The sequence below is a fragment of the Cloeon dipterum genome, chromosome 4 (assembly GCF_949628265.1).
Source record: "Cloeon dipterum chromosome 4, ieCloDipt1.1, whole genome shotgun sequence".
In the NCBI taxonomy this organism is placed as follows: Eukaryota; Metazoa; Arthropoda; class Insecta; order Ephemeroptera; family Baetidae; genus Cloeon; species Cloeon dipterum.
Window position 1 is genome coordinate 12,692,601 of NC_088789.1, and position 17,024 is coordinate 12,709,624.

At 39.1% G+C, this 17,024-nt stretch overlaps 2 protein-coding genes across 6 annotated transcripts in view; one reads left to right on the forward strand and one right to left on the reverse strand.

The window, feature by feature from the left end:
* Window positions 1-10: 10 nt before the first annotated feature.
* Rbbp5 (retinoblastoma binding protein 5) lies at window positions 11-2,315 on the forward strand. The gene is made up of 11 exons (XM_065487798.1): window positions 11-143; window positions 209-234; window positions 293-465; window positions 532-649; window positions 709-819; window positions 873-1,054; window positions 1,111-1,230; window positions 1,286-1,439; window positions 1,495-1,879; window positions 1,958-2,056; window positions 2,113-2,315. Exons 1-11 carry the CDS (start codon window positions 125-127, stop codon window positions 2,247-2,249), a joined length of 1,524 nt encoding a protein of 507 aa, XP_065343870.1. The 5' UTR covers window positions 11-124; the 3' UTR covers window positions 2,250-2,315.
* LOC135941965 (vanin-like protein 1) overlaps window positions 2,264-17,024 on the reverse strand; it is a 28,592-nt gene continuing 13,831 nt past the window's right edge. The window contains exons 1-7 of one of the 5 annotated variants that reach the window (XM_065487797.1): window positions 15,644-15,667; window positions 7,384-7,465; window positions 7,163-7,291; window positions 6,375-6,527; window positions 6,010-6,155; window positions 5,381-5,592; window positions 2,264-3,132 (exon numbers count right to left, since the gene is read on the reverse strand). In XM_065487797.1, coding sequence (XP_065343869.1) covers window positions 2,348-3,132; window positions 5,381-5,592; window positions 6,010-6,155; window positions 6,375-6,527; window positions 7,163-7,291; window positions 7,384-7,465; window positions 15,644-15,645 — 1,509 coding nt within the window. In that variant the 5' untranslated portion in view covers window positions 15,646-15,667 and the 3' untranslated portion in view covers window positions 2,264-2,347. The other 4 variants (XM_065487792.1, XM_065487793.1, XM_065487796.1 and 1 more) reach the window with 4 other exon arrangements.

Genomic DNA, 17,024 nt, shown 5'->3' on the forward strand with positions numbered 1-17,024 from the left:
TTGTTATTGTTGATTGTTGATTTACCGGGGAAAGTCCAAAGTGTAAAAACTGTAAAACGCAAAATTTTATTCATAATTCAGCCGTCATCCTTTGTATAAATAATTTAATTTTCCTTAAGGAATAATGAATTTGGAACTTTTAGGTAAAACTTTAAATTTAAATTTTATTAGGTTTTACTTAAACATGAACTTTTATTGTTATTTTCAGAGTCATTTGGTCAAAACTATCCAGAGGTGCGTGTTTCATTATTTTATAATAATATTATACATGAATAATTACGTATGTTATCAGGAATTTGATGGAGCCCTTGACTGTATATCCCTAGCAGTAACTTGTGCCTTTAATAAGCGCGGAACCTTACTTGCTGTTGGTTGCAATGACGGCAGACTTGTCATTTGGGATTTTCTAACTCGCGGCATCGCTAAAATAATCAGTGCCCACGTCCATCCTGTATGTTCAATGAGGTAAAGACTGTATAATTATGATAATATATCAGATCTTCAACTGTATATATTTTCGACTTTTCCCAGTTGGTCCAGAGATGGAAAAAAATTGCTAAGCGCAAGCACTGACAACAATATTTGTATTTGGGATGTCTTGAGTGGAGAATGCGAGAAAAAGTTCAAATTCCCATCGCCCATATTAAAGGTTTAAAAAACAAGATTTGATTAATTTGGTTTCATCAACTTAGACTCGACTGCCCATAGGTCCAATTCAATCCTCGATCAGATGAGTCTTTCCTTGTTTGTCCTATGAGACATCCAGCGGTTCTTGTCAGCATAGATGGGACACACAAGATCGTTCCATTGGATGATGAGGTAACAGTTGAGATTCACACTGCCAAATTGCTTTGCTAAATGGTCAATCATAGTCCGACTTGAACATAGTGGCCTCCTTTGACCGGCGGGGAGATTACATTTTCACTGGAAATACAAAAGGAAGGGTAGTGGTTCTTACTTGCCCAGAATTGAAGGTCAAAGCTTCCTTTAAAGTCACGCAAGGCACATCAAGTGCTACAGCTGTGAAGAGTATTGAGTTTGCACGCAGAGGAGAGTATGTTTGGTCTGTTTAAACTCTAATGAATATTAGAAGAAAATGATTGTTTTTAGTTGCTTCCTGGTCAATACTGCCGACCGCGTCATCAGGGTGTATGACAGTAAAGAGGTATTAACCTGTGGAGATGACGGTGAGCCTGAGCCTATCCAAAAACTCCAAGATCTTGTCAATAAGTAATATTTTTTATTTAAAATTTCTCAATAGAAGATACTTATTTTCATTTTCAAGGACCATGTGGAAAAAATGCTGCTTTTCTGGTGATGGTGAATACATTTGCGCTGGTTCAGCAAGACAACACGCACTCTATATGTGGGACAAAAACATAGGCAATCTGGTTAAAATATTGCATGGGACAAAAGGAGAGTTACTTCTTGATGTTGTGGTGAGATACTTGATCTATTATTGTTTGTCCCTGATTGGAAACCCTGTATGTGCAGTGGCATCCAGTGCGGCCGATAGTGGCTAGCATTTCAAGCGGCGTCGTTTCCATATGGGCCCAGAACCAAGTTGAAAATTGGTCTGCATTTGCACCAGATTTTAAAGAACTTGATGAGAATGTTGAGTATGAGGAACGGGAATCTGAGTTTGATATCACAGATGAAGACAAAGAAGTTGAGTCGCAAATCGAGAAGTTTGATGACGACTGCGAGATTGATGTCACCACTGTGGAACCAATCGCCGCATTCTGCAGCTCTGATGATGATGAAGTGGATGATGAGTCAACGCTTCAATTCTTGCCCATCGCCCCAGAGGTGGAAGACCCTGAGGAAGGCTGGGGAGCTCCTGGATCCATTCCTGTGCCACCACAGTCAAGCGAGCATGGTGTGTAATAAACTTGGCTGGCCCGATTCATCAAGAGCGATGTTTGAGTAGCAAAATATCATTTTGATTATCTGACAGGGAAGAGACCAGTCGATTCGGAGAGCAAAGAAAACACACAGCCAAAGAAGCCCAAGTACAACTCATTTGATATAAAGCTGGAAAATGCTCCCACTGAAGGTTCATGACCAATTTCGCATGCTCAATTTGATTTTAATTGTACTAAATGAATTCAGAAGTTCACCCATTCCTGGCAAACAAGGTGAAGGACAAGCAAGCACCAGGCTTGACGTCAAGTGCAAACAAAAATAAGGCTGGGCGTCCCAAGATTGCATCAAAGTCGTCACTGGATGAAAAGAAGAGGTATGACTAAGTGATAGACACTCATTTTGTATAATTGCCATTTTTATTGGTAGTAAAAAGAAACTCTGATCTAAAATTGTATACTTTTTGTTAAATGATCAAAACATTTCACAGCAAATAGTCATGCGAGTAAATTCCAAATGTGTGAATATTTTTTATCGGTTCTGCTCTTTCTATCACAGTAAAAAAATTTTGCTGATTGACATTGAAACTATAATCAGACAACTGAAAGGGAAGCAACGTCTGTGAATTCAAAGTGTTGGGCAAGGTTACATTTGATTTGAATGTGGCTTGAATACTGATTTTGTTAAATTCGGTTACTGATGAATATGAACTGTCTGATGGTGGTTTGGAGCAACCAGCTTTAGTGTCATCAGAGCATGCTACAAGAGCGCAAACTTGCATCTCAGTCTCGTACCGTCCTTCCATATGCGTTCTCACCCCATCAAAAATCAATAGTTGATAGTGAAAGTTAAATATATCCATTTTTTTAATTGAAAAGGTCAAAAGGCAGCAAAAATTGTTGTTGCAAGCTTCTATAGAGCTGTCCAACGTGTTTTTCGGCAGTGGCACAGCCGTATAGTCTTCTAACTTGTCCTCAGTGAGGAGCAAGTTTTTGTTCATTCGCAACCCTTTGGACTTTCCTTGTCCAAGACTCCCTTTTATGATTCCATTTTCCTGTTCATTATTGTTTGGGCCATTTGTATCAGTTGGAACCGTTGCCACAAGTAACATGTTTGTTATTTCTTGCGTGATTGTAGCAATGTACTCTCCATTTGGGTTCCTTCCAAGAATAATTGCACTTCCACTGTGGCCTTCCTCAGGCACATTGTATTCAGATGCCAATATGTTGACGCGGTTCCCATAAGCGAAAGATGCTTGAGCTTGAGGACCTGTAAATGATTTGAAATTAAGCACAACGTGTCATGCGTAGCTTTACAGTTTTTAGCGGGGTTATAAAAGACATATTTTAGTATCAAATAATTTATTGTCATGTTTGGTACACTAGATTAATACTAGATCCATCAACTCGCATTTCTTAAGTCTCACAACACTTGGTCATTATTTGCATGGTTTGTTTGTTCACGTCAAGTGGTATTTTGACACTATAATAAACTTATATATATATATATAGGCATTGCAAATAAGTTTTGATACAGATTCTGGTCATAAAATACTAATATCTGTTAAGCCCAAGTCATTTATATTTGTTTGGCGTGAAACATAGCACAGTTAAAAGTAGGCAACCAACAATAAAAACAGCGCTTACAGCGATCGCCGTTGGCAGAATCCAACTGGCAGGACGAAGATAATCAGTTGTTCCGTCATCAATGAATGGAAACACAGCACCCCAAACACCAAAGGTCAAGATATTCCGGTCGATCTTTTCTGCTAACTGAAAGTCTACCTTGCTCACGTTGCCCACTGCGAGTTCTCTTTTGAAAATATATTGGTTACCAGAGAGAATATTGAAATAACCATCCACAATATTCGGTCCGGCAAGAGTTTCAACGTTAAAATTGCCACTAATTCGTACATGATTTAGATTAACATTGAGCGCGGTATCTTCTAATAAAAGTCCACAGTTTTGAACTGGATTGTCTGAGGATTTGCATCGCACCAAGGCACAGGTCTGTATTTTGTGACCTTTGTAATATCCATTGCCAAACTCGCGCACACCATCATACACAAAAAAACGAAACACTGTCTGATCAGTCAAGGTGCCGGAGACTTCCAGGTCGCAGCACAGATTGTTGTTGCACAGTGAATAATTCATGATCTCTCTTCTCATCTCGATCGGAATTGACGAATAATTCGTCAGATCTTCGTGATAATAAAAAGGAGCCCGTCTTTCTGAAAATCCAGCAGATGGTCGATTTTTTTGGAAGGACGTTCTAATCTCTCGGCGTTGCAGACGCTGGATCAGCTTTTCGTTGAGTCTTTTAGGTCCGTTTGCGGGTAAGGGGCCAATTAAAGTGAAGCTGCTAGTCTCCCAGGGGGTGGCGTCTTTGACTCTTCCCAATTTCCCTTGGTAAATGCCACTGCCCCCGCTGCCCGCACTTAGGTGGTTGTAGCCTGCTGCTAAAAAGTTCACGTTGGCCGCGTGCGCCCACATCACCTGCGTTTGAACACCTGTAACCACAGCAGTAGAGTGTGCTTGTACACGCAGTCGTGATGCAGTTTTTTTTTTGGTTCATGCATGCGTGGGTTTTGCATTTTTTTATTTGGGCGTGAAATTTTCATCAGCACGGGCGTTGACAGTGTTAGAGTGAGAGCGGCATTACAGATTTAGCACCGATTCGCGCATGCACAGCGAATGATACAATGGAGAGCACGCAAATAGACACTGTTAAAGTAGAAAGAGTGAAGCATGAAATAGGAGTTATATTTTGTTTGTGTTATCTGACTGCAAAATAAAATAAAACAGAGCGCTGCCTGAAAGCTTGGAGCTGTTAATTAAAATACCTTAAACCGATTTATGATTTCACCGGTGTTATGTATTTATATTATTTACCGTCCATATATTTTAGGACATGAAAATATTTGTGAAATAGAAAAAAATTATACAATCACATAATATTATACATGTTACGACCTTGCGTGCTCAGCTTTGCTGCCGAGCTCGTTCAACCATATAGGAACACCAACTCATAACCAGGGTTCGCCAATTTTGCAATGCGCAAAAATGCACCACTGGTTTTTTTGCGCAAAAACCGGCTAGAAAAAACCCACCAGTTTTGGGTTTTTCCGCATTTTTCCGAATTTATCACAAAAAATAGTCAATTTTCGCTCCAAATCAGTCTGATATTTCATAAAATTACGTTGAGAGTTAAAATTTTCTGTCTCTTGAAGGAACCCGTGGCTCTAATACTGATTTTGGTGATTTTGAAAAATCCCTATTTTTGGTCATCCATCATGAGAAATTTTTATTTTCCATAAGAATGCATGTGTTTCGGAAAAATGCGCAAAATTGCAGAAAAACCCGCAAAAAACAGTTTTTTGCGATGCAGTGGGTTTTTCCGGAAAAATGCGGGTTTTTGCGAACCCTGCTCATAACTCCATATAAGGAGTTTTTTGGACTTGTAATTTGATTTGATAAATTAAATTGCTTTAAAAAAATAGTCAAGCACGTGCACAAACCTGTTAAGAAAGGTAATTCGTGGATCCATGCCGTTGGAAAAATAAGGTCAGTGATGCCATACTTTCGAACCAGGGTGACGGCTGGGTGTTGGAACATGAGGTCAAAACACGTGACCATGCCGAAGCGTGCACCAAAAGCTTCAAAAATTGAAATGTCGGATTCCGTGGTGGTGTTCAGGGCGAACTCGCCAAACAAATTATGCTTCCTATACCTGCAGTGTGAATGTGAAATAACTAAATAATACTCAATATCACGTCACGAATAGGAAAAGGTAAATCGCGTGCCACAAGCAAACTTCGTTAATTTTTGTGGTTTGCACTGCAAAAAAGATAATACTGTCTAATAGGATCTTGTATTATGAGGCAGATGTTTTAAATCTGTGATGGTTGAAAAACTCAAGACACGTGAGCAGAGAGGAAAATTGCATTTACGAAGGTTGGGAAAACGCCAACTCATAAAAAGAGTCTGCATAGACTAAATAATATAAAATTAATAAACTATTAAGTCGTAAATTGCCACGCTCTACTGCACAATAACTAGATCAAGTTATATCGGACTTGCAAATTGGAGCTAATCAATCAATTAGGCGGAAACAAAGGATTCCTGGAAGGCGTATTACAGTGCTCACCTTGAGACGACGGTGCCGTTGCTATCAAACGCCACGTTAGTGTTGTACAGCATCGTACCTGCTCCCTGCTTATCATCCCTCTCAATCAAATTAGCCACAAGGTAAATTCTATTATCTCTGGCCATGCAAGACAATCGGCGGACGGTCTACGAGAAAGGAGGAATGTCAGAAGTCAGCAGGAGCAAAAAGATTTATGCGACTAGACGGGGAGGTCACGGATGCGCAACAAATTGCCTACCCCCCGCACATGATGGGCTTAAATTATAATGCACTCTATTAGGTGCGCACATAGGACGGCACGTCCGTCTTGATTTATCACAAAGATTTGCGCTAAGGCGGCTTTCATGAAAGCAGTCCTTTCCCACCTCGTATTCAATACTCTGGTTGTCGTCCGCGCAGGGATTGCCGTTGTCACTTTTCTGAGGAACAACTTGTCCGAATTCCAACGCCATTGTGCGATTGTTTGAAGGAAATGTGGTTGTCAATCCATACTCAGGAAACACGATAATATCAGCAAACTGAAACGATTTTTATTTAAATTAATGAACAAATAAGGTGTTAGGAAATATAACATTTTCTATTTGAACTCATACTTTTAAGATGATCGAGCACTTAAAATTATTTTTAGTTTATATTCACGCTTTCCACGCTAAAAATGTTGTATACACTCTCGTGGTACATAAATTATTAATATTATAGCAAAAAGCACGTAAAAACTTATGGCACGTTTAAAATCTTAATTTCAGGAACCTCACTTAAGAAATAAACTTTGTTATGTAATTTAATCAAGTCTTTTGTAACATATAATATGATGTATTCAACAAAATGTTACGGCCCTCAATCAAAACCAGCAAGGATGCGGTTGACTGTAGTGGTAGTATGATTTAAATTAACTCGCACGCACACCACAAGTGTATATGCAATCATTCGACAAAGAGGAAATTACATCATTCCAAAGCCGCACCAGTCCAGCACCTATTCAAGAGCACATATTGAATTTGTGTACGGCAAAAATTCAATTACTGCGGTTCCTGTTTGCCACAGCATACTCATTTCAAATGGGTGCGCCTATGTCTATCAAAACATGATTTCATAACAAATTGGATAGGTTTAAAATAAATCCCTGCACGGATGATATGTAAAAGTTACTCACCGATTTCTTTGCCTCCAGAACGAATTCCTCGTATCTATATAAATTATTAGCAACGGTTAATGGTGGGACTACAGGTCCGTCGACTCCCGTTGGGGAAAATTCCACCACAGCAGCGACATAGGAGTGCACCTGGAATAAATGCCACATCAGGGATACATGCAAGCCGGCAAAAGTGTTTAAATTTTGCTGACTACATCAGCTTTGCCGAAACTCTTGCTCACCTGGTACACTTGAATTAAGCAGAGCAGCACAGCACCGACGGCAGCTCCAATCATGGTAAAGCTGTTGCCGAGTACGTCAATCCTTGGTGGAGAAAGTAAAATGAATATTTTTAAAAATATATTTGGTTTTTACAAAATTAAAAAAGGTTAGGGTTAAATTGTTAAAAATTAAGTTACAATAATTGATAACCAAAATTTTTACCTTTCTTAAACGGGGTATTAAAAGCACCTAGTGCTACTTGCAAAATTGATAATTATGTTGGACACGAAGCTTCGTGCGCGCAGTTCTCAACTGGCGTCATCAGTTATCAGTGGCTTTGAGAGGATGAGTCTCCAACATTGTTTTATCTAGCCTTAAGATAAGATATATCTGGTTTGACTAAATTTTTGCCAGCCGTGTCAAGAGATTGTCAAAAAGGGCGGAGTTTTAGTGTTATCACACGACTCGCAATCTCTATAATGGACTATGGCTATACCAAAGGTGCGTCTCGCGGGACACTGCTACTGCTGTCGTAGAGGATCCTGTTTTATTCATGCGATATGGGACCAGACACCAGACTTTGAGAAAGTGGGGCGAAGGATGTTTTTATGCGCACAACTTGCATCTCATTGGTTGACGTCGTGGTCAACATTAATTTTACTTTAATGCGGGTCTCTCGACCATCAAAATGTACACAATGCCACTTAATATAGTAACTCATGGCATGCATTTATTTTCTTCTGCTTGTTTAAGTAGAACTTGATACGCAAAAGACTCATGAGTCATATACTGACGTCAGGAAAGATCATATTGATAAAAATAAAACTTGTAAGATTTGTTTATGAATGGAACCTAAACAACAAAAATACAATTTTGTAATTTGGGTGCCAAGAGTCACTCAACACTTTTACTTATATTTTTAGAGATCTCAGCCAGCCACGCTGCGCCGCGCAAGCCGCAAATTTTGGTTTACGTGGGCACCCGCCAGCCGCCGTGAATTTGGCTAATAAGCTGCGCCAGCCAGGCTGCCACCGGTGAAAAAGGGCCAGCCGCCAGCTACTGGCGAAAATGGCCTGCCAAAATTCGGCTAAGCCGGTCCCGCCAACCGCCGCCTTAAGTCTCGCGGCTGAGACCTCTAATTTTTTTCCATAAAAACATTAGCTAAAATTTCTTTTTAATCGTGACAACTGTGAGCGTCATTCTCTACTCATTTTTAATGTTGAAGAGTTGAAATTTCTCAGCGGATTTTGTACATTCCTGACAGCTATAGAAGCCGTGCAATATGATCTTCAAACAAAGTTTTGGAATGAACTCTTTATAAATTGATGACAGTACTTTTTTTAGAAATCCTAAACTCTCACTTTTTGTTTGTTTAGCAAAGGAGCCTACGTATTTGGCTTATTTGTCAAACCTATATGCCAGCAATTTGTAAGCACGGTTAGAACGGAACAGAGAGCTTTGTTCCATTCATACGTAATACGTAGAGTGATATATAAGCCAGTTTAGCTTAAGAGCCCTTCTAAATTGTGCCGACACAGTTTTCCGGCGCTGCAGCATTTATTTAGTTATTGCCGCAATATGCGGCAAAAAGGAAAATCAGCTCTAGTCTTTCGGAAAACTAATCCCATTCGATCTTCAAGAACTGAAAATGAGCACTAATGATACGAGCTCTATACATTGCAAAGCAAGAGCGAGTGGTGAAAAACTCTTTGACCCGAACAGCAGCTAAATTGCCTATTCGAGAAAGTATGTCTCATCCTCCACACAGCAGAATAGCTTGCTGCTGGAAATAAAATTTCAATCCAATCTTTTCTTGGAGAAATATCATTCACCAAGAGCCAGCAGTTAAGGCTTGAATTAAAAATTTTGAACTTAATTTCAACACAGAGAACTCTCATTAAAGTTAAGCATAAGCAAGTAGGCAAAATAAATTTTATTTTCCCTTGCTGTGCTGCTGCGAGTAAACATGCACAAACGGGGACTTTTAATAATACCCTTATGAAAGCAGGGCGACACGCGAGATATCAAAATTTAATCGTATTATAAACACATCTGTCACACACTGTTCTGCGGCTTGGATGTTTAATACCTAAACATGCAGTCATCAAACACACACTGGTGAAATAAGCAGTGTGTTGTTTAATACAAGTTGTTAATTCTCCTCTAAGTAGTTATTTTAAACGTGTTCAAAGTGAGAATTATTTTTCAGTAATAGTGTAACCGACGAGTATTTCATATTTATGTTGAATCCTGTCACCGATATAGATTTTCATCCTCGTGAGTTGTTGTATTTTCAGCAGGATAACGAGCGTGCAACTTTGATTGTGAGAGATTATTTTCTGGTATGACTTGGTTAATTTGAGCTGAATTATAATTTTCACATTTATTGGGTGCCACAAATTTAATATATTTTCTCGTGAAGCAGCGCGCATTTATTGGAAGCTGAAATAGTTGGAATGATAAAAAGCACTAAAATTAACAATAAACGGATTCTTATTTTAAATTCATTTGAAGAATATATTTTCAAATCGCTTTTCCATTGTCAGTCGAGTTTTTAGTGCCAAGCGAAAAATAAAGCAAGCACTGCTATGGTTACTCTTTACTTTACGGAATCCCTTAAGAATAATTCCGCAGCCCCGTTAATTGGTAACAACATTTAATTCCATCCCGATAGCGTTTTCCTATTAAACTTTCATTAAAGGTCTTCGTCTAACTGCGAGGCTTAAAGCGGAAAGATACGTTGCAGTGTTTTACAGAAATGCATTAATATCTGCAGTGGTAATGCATGTTGTTTTTCCGATAACCACAGGTTTGCGGGAAACTCGAATCCTGTTGATCGAAGCTACTGCAGAAGCTAAATGCAGAAACACGTTCATTGGCCGGATCCTCTAACAAAGAGCCTTAAAAGGATAAAAGGGAGAGCCGATAGTGCAGGCAAGACATGCAAATCGCTTTTTGCGAAAAAGCAGGCGCGGTCGATAAAGCAGCAGGCGCGCTTGGTGCGCTTTGCTGTGTTTACCAAGCTTCGCAAAATTACTTATTTATTGCACATCATGCAAATTTTGCGGCAGCTGCTTTTTCCTTTCAACATAATCAAACTGGTGATTATGTTTTTTTTTTTGTAGCAGACGGCAACGGCGGCTTCATTTTTTTTCTTGGACGAACCAAGAAGTGCCTTTTTTCTCGCCGCTCGATTGTCGTGATGGTATTGTGTGTGAATCTTAGGTTCTGAATTTAAATAATTCAATATATTTCCCGGGTAGTCATTGCTACGGAAATATTAGTTTGCACGCAATGAAGCATTATTATGAGATGTTTAATTTTAAATGCTTTAAAGATTTATTTCCTAAGTTTTAGAAATAACAGCTGGTTTAAAGACAAAGTTGCGCGCGTGGTTCTGTGACCCTTAATGTGTTTGGAAAATATCGAAACGAAATGTGTGCTCTTTACTACATGCTACAAAAAGCAACGCGAGCTATTAAAACGAAATTAATGCTAGTACCTTCTGGCTGTTGGCATATCAAAAAATAACTGGTCTTGCAAAACCAAACAAAATATTTCGGAAATATTGGTGTTGCATATGTGTTTCTAATTTATTATGTATATGAATCTCGTAGCTATTACTTCCAACATCAACATAATATCAACGTAAAAATGAAAATGTTTGATTGTGGACTAGGGATTATGATTAAAAATTCAAGAATGATCGGGAATCCCAACAAATTCTCAAATATATTTTAAACAGAAAATTTAATATTATCAGTATTTCCTCGTCCGGTGCTTGCTGCGGAAATGACTTTAAAGAGCTTTAAATAATAATTATTCTCTCAGGAAATATTGATAATACACGCAGCAAAGAAACGAAAAAAAAATCGAATGCAGCAAAGAAAGTGGGAATTATATGCAAACGAAGACGAGATCGGGCAGCGCGTAGTTATTACCGCGGCGCAAGGCAAAGGCAGAGCGTGCGGAAAAGCAGGTGATAAAGAAAACGCAAGCGAGCAGCAGAAGCAGCAGCAGGAAAAAGTGAATTCATTCAGCAGAGTGTGGAGCATCGACCCAGCAGGCACGACACGCACGCATATATACTCCACACGCGAATTTCTTTATTTATCCTTTCTTTTTCTATGTGGCAGCAGGTCGCGAGATTCCTGGCAAAGGGTGCTGCTTGGGCAGTGCCTTGCACCCCCACGCACCCACGGCGGCGTCATCCCTCCACTCGAGGCGCACATATTACGCCTTGGCCTCCCCTGATCGCGTGCGGACCGCGAAACCACTCCCTCGTCGTCCGCTCTGCTCTTGGCAGGCGCGCGCTCGCACGTTACTCCGGTTAGTTCTTTCGGGACCTTCGACCTGTGCTGCGGAAGTGCCAACAATCCGGCCCACCACACTGGTGTGTGCCCTTTTCTCGCTCTCTCGCTCACACACGCAGAAACCACCTCAGACTCTAGTGCAGCCGACGGCCCTCTAAAGTGGAAAAAAACAAAGCGCGTATATACACTCTTGCTCTTCAGTGCACTTTGTTTCGCCTCTCTGTTTCGACCTCTTTTTTCTGGTGAGTGCCCATTTCTTTTTCTCCACTCTTCATTGTCATTATTTGATTTGTGCGCGTTTTACTGTGTATTGTACATGCACCTATTTGAAAAACGGTCCTTTGTAGTTGCATGCAACTCTGCAGCGATTATTCTGCTGTTGTTGTTTGTTTTATTTTCGCTGCCGGTCGAATGTTTTCACCGAATAATATGTAGATAGAGAGCCCAGTTCCCGTGACTGACACGGTTATCTGCAAAGAATTTCCTTTGCATATTATTATTGCAGTATAATATTGGGAATATTATTTTGATTTAATGCCGTGACGAGTTACGCCATTGAAATGCCTCGATATATTTCTGGCTACATTTTTTACTTTAGTGGGAATCTTACCTCGCTGAATTGTTTTTGGCATTATTTCAGATTTAAACACAAAATTCATGCAAAGCTAAATAATGATTATTTTACTAAAATCTAATACGATGTTTTGATCAGTTTATTGCGTAAATTTTTTTCCAAGTCGCAATTCATTTAACTTTTAACATTTAGTTTTCAATTTTGTCATTTTTTTATTTATCAAAAACTATTGAGTATTGCTAACGCATATCATGATGATCCAAAAATTTATGCCTGTTTAAAATAAACACTCTGAACTTTAAGGAAACTAAACTCTGGATAGTGGATACCCAGCATGACCCTTAAAAGTTGATAGCGCTGACCCAAATGCAGGACGATACTCCATGAAAGTTTCCAAAGTGGAAAATGATAATTTTGTTCTTGCGTAGCATAAATTTAGCCGGTAGTAAGGTCATAATTGAAGTTGTTGATACCATACAATTTACATCTATTTTACCCAGTTCACGTGAAACCCAGATTAAATTTGTTTCTTATTCAATTGTGTATATTCTCTGGCACGGTCCAAGGCTGGAAAAGGGTAGGTTAAGTAGTTAAAATTATGAATCTCCAGATACCGCAGGACTGCACCAGAAAAGTAAAGCGGGGGCGCTATGATGACCTATCAGAACAGAGTAGAGGATTTTACAAAGTGTCGCTAAGTAATTAAAATAAAAGCAATTTGCCATTGATAACTCTGGGCTTATTATCGGGTTCTAACTAGATTTTTTGCGTTATGAATTATAGCAAAATGTCAAAAAATGCTGCTATTATGCGCATTTTTTGCTGCTTGACTCTCTTTTATAGCTCGCATGGCTGAGATAGGAACATTTGATTCAAAATCTCCACCCGCATTGTTTTTATGACAGCTCGCTTGAATATTCGGCTTAAATTATGAGAGCCCTGCGCGAATGCAAGAGCCACGCACCCGCAAATTTGGTGACGGACCCACAGGAGAAGCCGCCAGATGAACTCAAAGCGATTTCGCACAGGAAGGTGCTCAATATCAAAGGCAGACGGCCGCCGACGGACGCATGCAAGCGTGTGTATATTTTACACACCTTCGTGAGTCGCCACAAGCGCAAAACCGCGCGATCGGCTCTCACCACTATTCCTGCGCATAATCTCTCAGTCAGTCGGAAAGTGCAGGCACCCCCGAAGCATAAGATTACTTCCGCTTTCGCTTTCAATCTAAAAGAGATTCGTATATTATACTGGTTGTGACGCTGAACGCGACGGGAGGTCCAGTCCACAATTCTGTTTCTTTTTTATCAAAGGATGTCCTGTCAGGGAAAGTCGAGACCCTCTCAGGGATTTTGAGAGTAGTGGTCCTTCAAATCGTTTCTCAAGTGTCTATCAAATTTCATAAACCTCTAGGGGCGTGACCTTTTTGCTGCTTTTGATTGGAACTGCCAGCATCGCTGCTCTCAATATTAATTTCTTCATCCCCCTATTACTATAATTATATTTTTTAAACTGACAGAATACTTAATATATATGGAAAAGCTTTCCATGATTAAGAAATTGTTTCTAATATTTTTTGCAACTGTTCCATTGGATTAGAAATTAATAGAACTTTATGATGCAAGAACCCATTATATCTCGTTTTAATACTGTGCAAAATAATGAAGAACACACATCTCTAGAAATTATATTAATAATCTATTCTATTGATTGACTTGGACTCATGACAAACGGGTGTTATTTCCGCCTGATGTAACCGATTTATTGGGAATAACAATACAATTAACACACAAAAACAATAGTTAAAATTTCCTTACAAACATAATGCACCTGTAATTTTCTGTCTGTTTACAGAAATAAACATTTTTGATGTTCTCTTTTAGGGTAAATGATATATTTAATTTTAATAATATCATAGTTCTAAAATTTCATTCAACACGTCCTGCTATTCACCAAAATGTAATTTCTTTCGATGAGAAAACAGGAAAACTGTAATTGGGGTAATTGGATAGTTTATTTATCGTTTCTATAATTCAGTAAAATTACAGCTATACGCAACACACTAAATTTCCATTAGAACATTTATTAATCTAATCTAGAGCAGCTATAGTATTGTATTCATGCAAAACTATTTATAGGATTTCTATCGTTCAGCTGATGCGCTCGTTTATACGCATTTATCCGGTCACACGGTCACCGTAAAAAAATGGAAAAAAGCCGTGAAATCCTCAATATACAGCGCAGAAACAGTATTATCACCGAGTCACGTTTGCGATCTCATCTGTAGCTTCAAAGAGAAAAAGATTGAGCTGATTGCGAAGCAGAGCATTTCGCACTTGGCGGAGCTCATCTGGGCGGTCTATTGGAGCGGCGATTCTATTATTTTCATTTATCATCTCCTTTTGTCGACCGAACTTGCTATGGCCCTCGCTTTACGCCTGTTTAACTTGGGGCTTCAATTAGCTCCTTGTGCTGTCAGCTCAGTTAATTGCTAGTATCTGGCTGTATTCGCGCCGAGCACGCACTGTTTGCTTCTCATCAGAATTCAGGGCTGAGTGAGCAAATTAATTAAAACCACCGCCAGCTAATATGTACAACGAAATTAAATGGCGCTGCTGGGAAATGATTCTGCTCTTCATTCGAATAGCGAACATTCAGCTGTGGTTGATTAACTCTCTTGTGCTGCGAAAACACGTATTTGGTATCGTGAAGCATGTCTCGCTTATTTCGTTAAATGAATAACTCAAAAGTTTTGAGTTTTGAAATGCGTCTGATGCACAAATAATTTGGCTGAACAAACATTTAAACGCCAAAGGCGATGTTGGAAAATATTGACTTGAAAATTGTGGATTACAAATGGCTCTACTCTGTGCGAATCGACTTAAGATAGAAAACTAAGAGTAAATTTAAAGGAAACATAGTCTGTTCATGAAGAGTAGAGTGATTTGTATTTTACCTAAGTTTCCTGTCGCTGATTCCAAATATCGACTTCTCCAGACAAATTTTTAAGTAACATCAAGATTAAGATCATGCGACCACAAGGTGACACTTCTAAATGTGTTGATAAACAATGCCTGCAATAATTTTGTCACTTTTGAGTTCGATTATGCAATCAAATTAATGGACTGTGCCGCTTCAGTACATATCTTTAAAAAAAGCAATTTATAAATTTTTTATGACATACCAATTCATGTATCTTTTTTGCTCTCACTGTCCTAAAATATTTGAAACATGTGACAAATTAGTTGCAACTTCCGTTTTTCGAATACCCTGCCCATAGGAGGGATAACAGGGTTTTCTCCACTTTGGCACATTTAAAATTATTACACTTCCTGAAAATATTCTATAAAGAGGGTACTAAATATTTTGAAAAATGAAATTGACATCACTTACATAGAAGTAGTGGAATTATAGAACTATACGAAGATTAATTACTAAAACCATATTTTCTAACAGAATAAGTGAATTCCTTTTCGTGTTTTGTTATGATAATAAGTAACGTAAGAAGTATAGTGACTTTATTCAGTCGGTGCAACCTTGAAAGCGTTTAAGTGTCCAGAAGAACGCACCGGGCTTACAAAGTACGGCAAAGTCTCCAAACATGCCAAAAATGAAATAAAAATTTAAAAAGATCTCTTAGATAATTATAATAATTTACGTTTATGAATGCATTTTGAATCAGAGATCAGGGTAAGACCAAAGTGCTCAGGTTGGCAGTACAAACAAGAGAAATCATTGGCCAGCTTCATTAGTAACTCTGTGCTGCGGTTGGTCAGTTTTAGAGGCAAAAGCGTCGTGCGCATCTTCACTCTCAGGTTGAGATTTTCAAAGACCAGAGGGCACAAAAATCAAACACGTTCCTATATTTTTTGCCTGTCTTGATGAGTTAAGGCAAGGCAAGAATCCACTCCCAAGCTTAGTTAGTCTCAAGCAGTAGCGAGACGAGAGCGGAATTCGCAACATCAAAGCATCAAAGACGAAGGGTTTTGCCTTCGCTGCTCACTCAGTGTTTTTGTTTCCGCGAGGCTCGCGACTCGCGAGGCTCGAAAATTGAGTGCTGTAAATTATTCAGCGCACAAAAGGAAGATGTAATCAAGGAAAGGAGGCTCTTGATAGGAAAATGCCCTCATAAATTAGAGCTCTTTTGTAAGCCGGCTAGCTGGCGGGTAGGCTGATAATGGACACCGCGACGAGCGGGCTATTTGCATCACGATCGTCGTGGCAATTATCGTCTTGATTACGCGCGTTGTGCAAGATAAACCGAGCAGATTGAGCTGGCAATGCAAAACGCACCGTTGTCGCTTCTCCGCATCGACACGCACCCGTGCTGAGAGAGAGTGACGTGCTATTGAATAAACATACGACTCCCTTTGACGACTCAAATTACTCAGCACGCTGATTGCCGAGGCAGGTGGCTTTGACTTTGGTTTCATTACCAAAGCTACCACTGATTAAATGCAATAAAAATTGTGGTTGTAAAAATTAACTATTTTATTAAGTGTTGTTTTTAGCTATTTCCAAGATATTAACTAAGCGGATTATTAAGTATGCGTTCAATGGGAAACAAATTTGGATTTCTTTGGTTTTCCCAACCCAAAATTTGGATAGCATTATTCTTTGAGCTTAAATTAACTTATCACTGTTTTACGGATAAGTGTATAATTGATATGTAAGGATGAAAATAGAGTGCTTGGGATGACAGCTACATTTTCGTTCGTCATAGCAGTAGGTTGATGCAAAATGCAAAAGCAGCCACGGCTTAAAATAATTCATG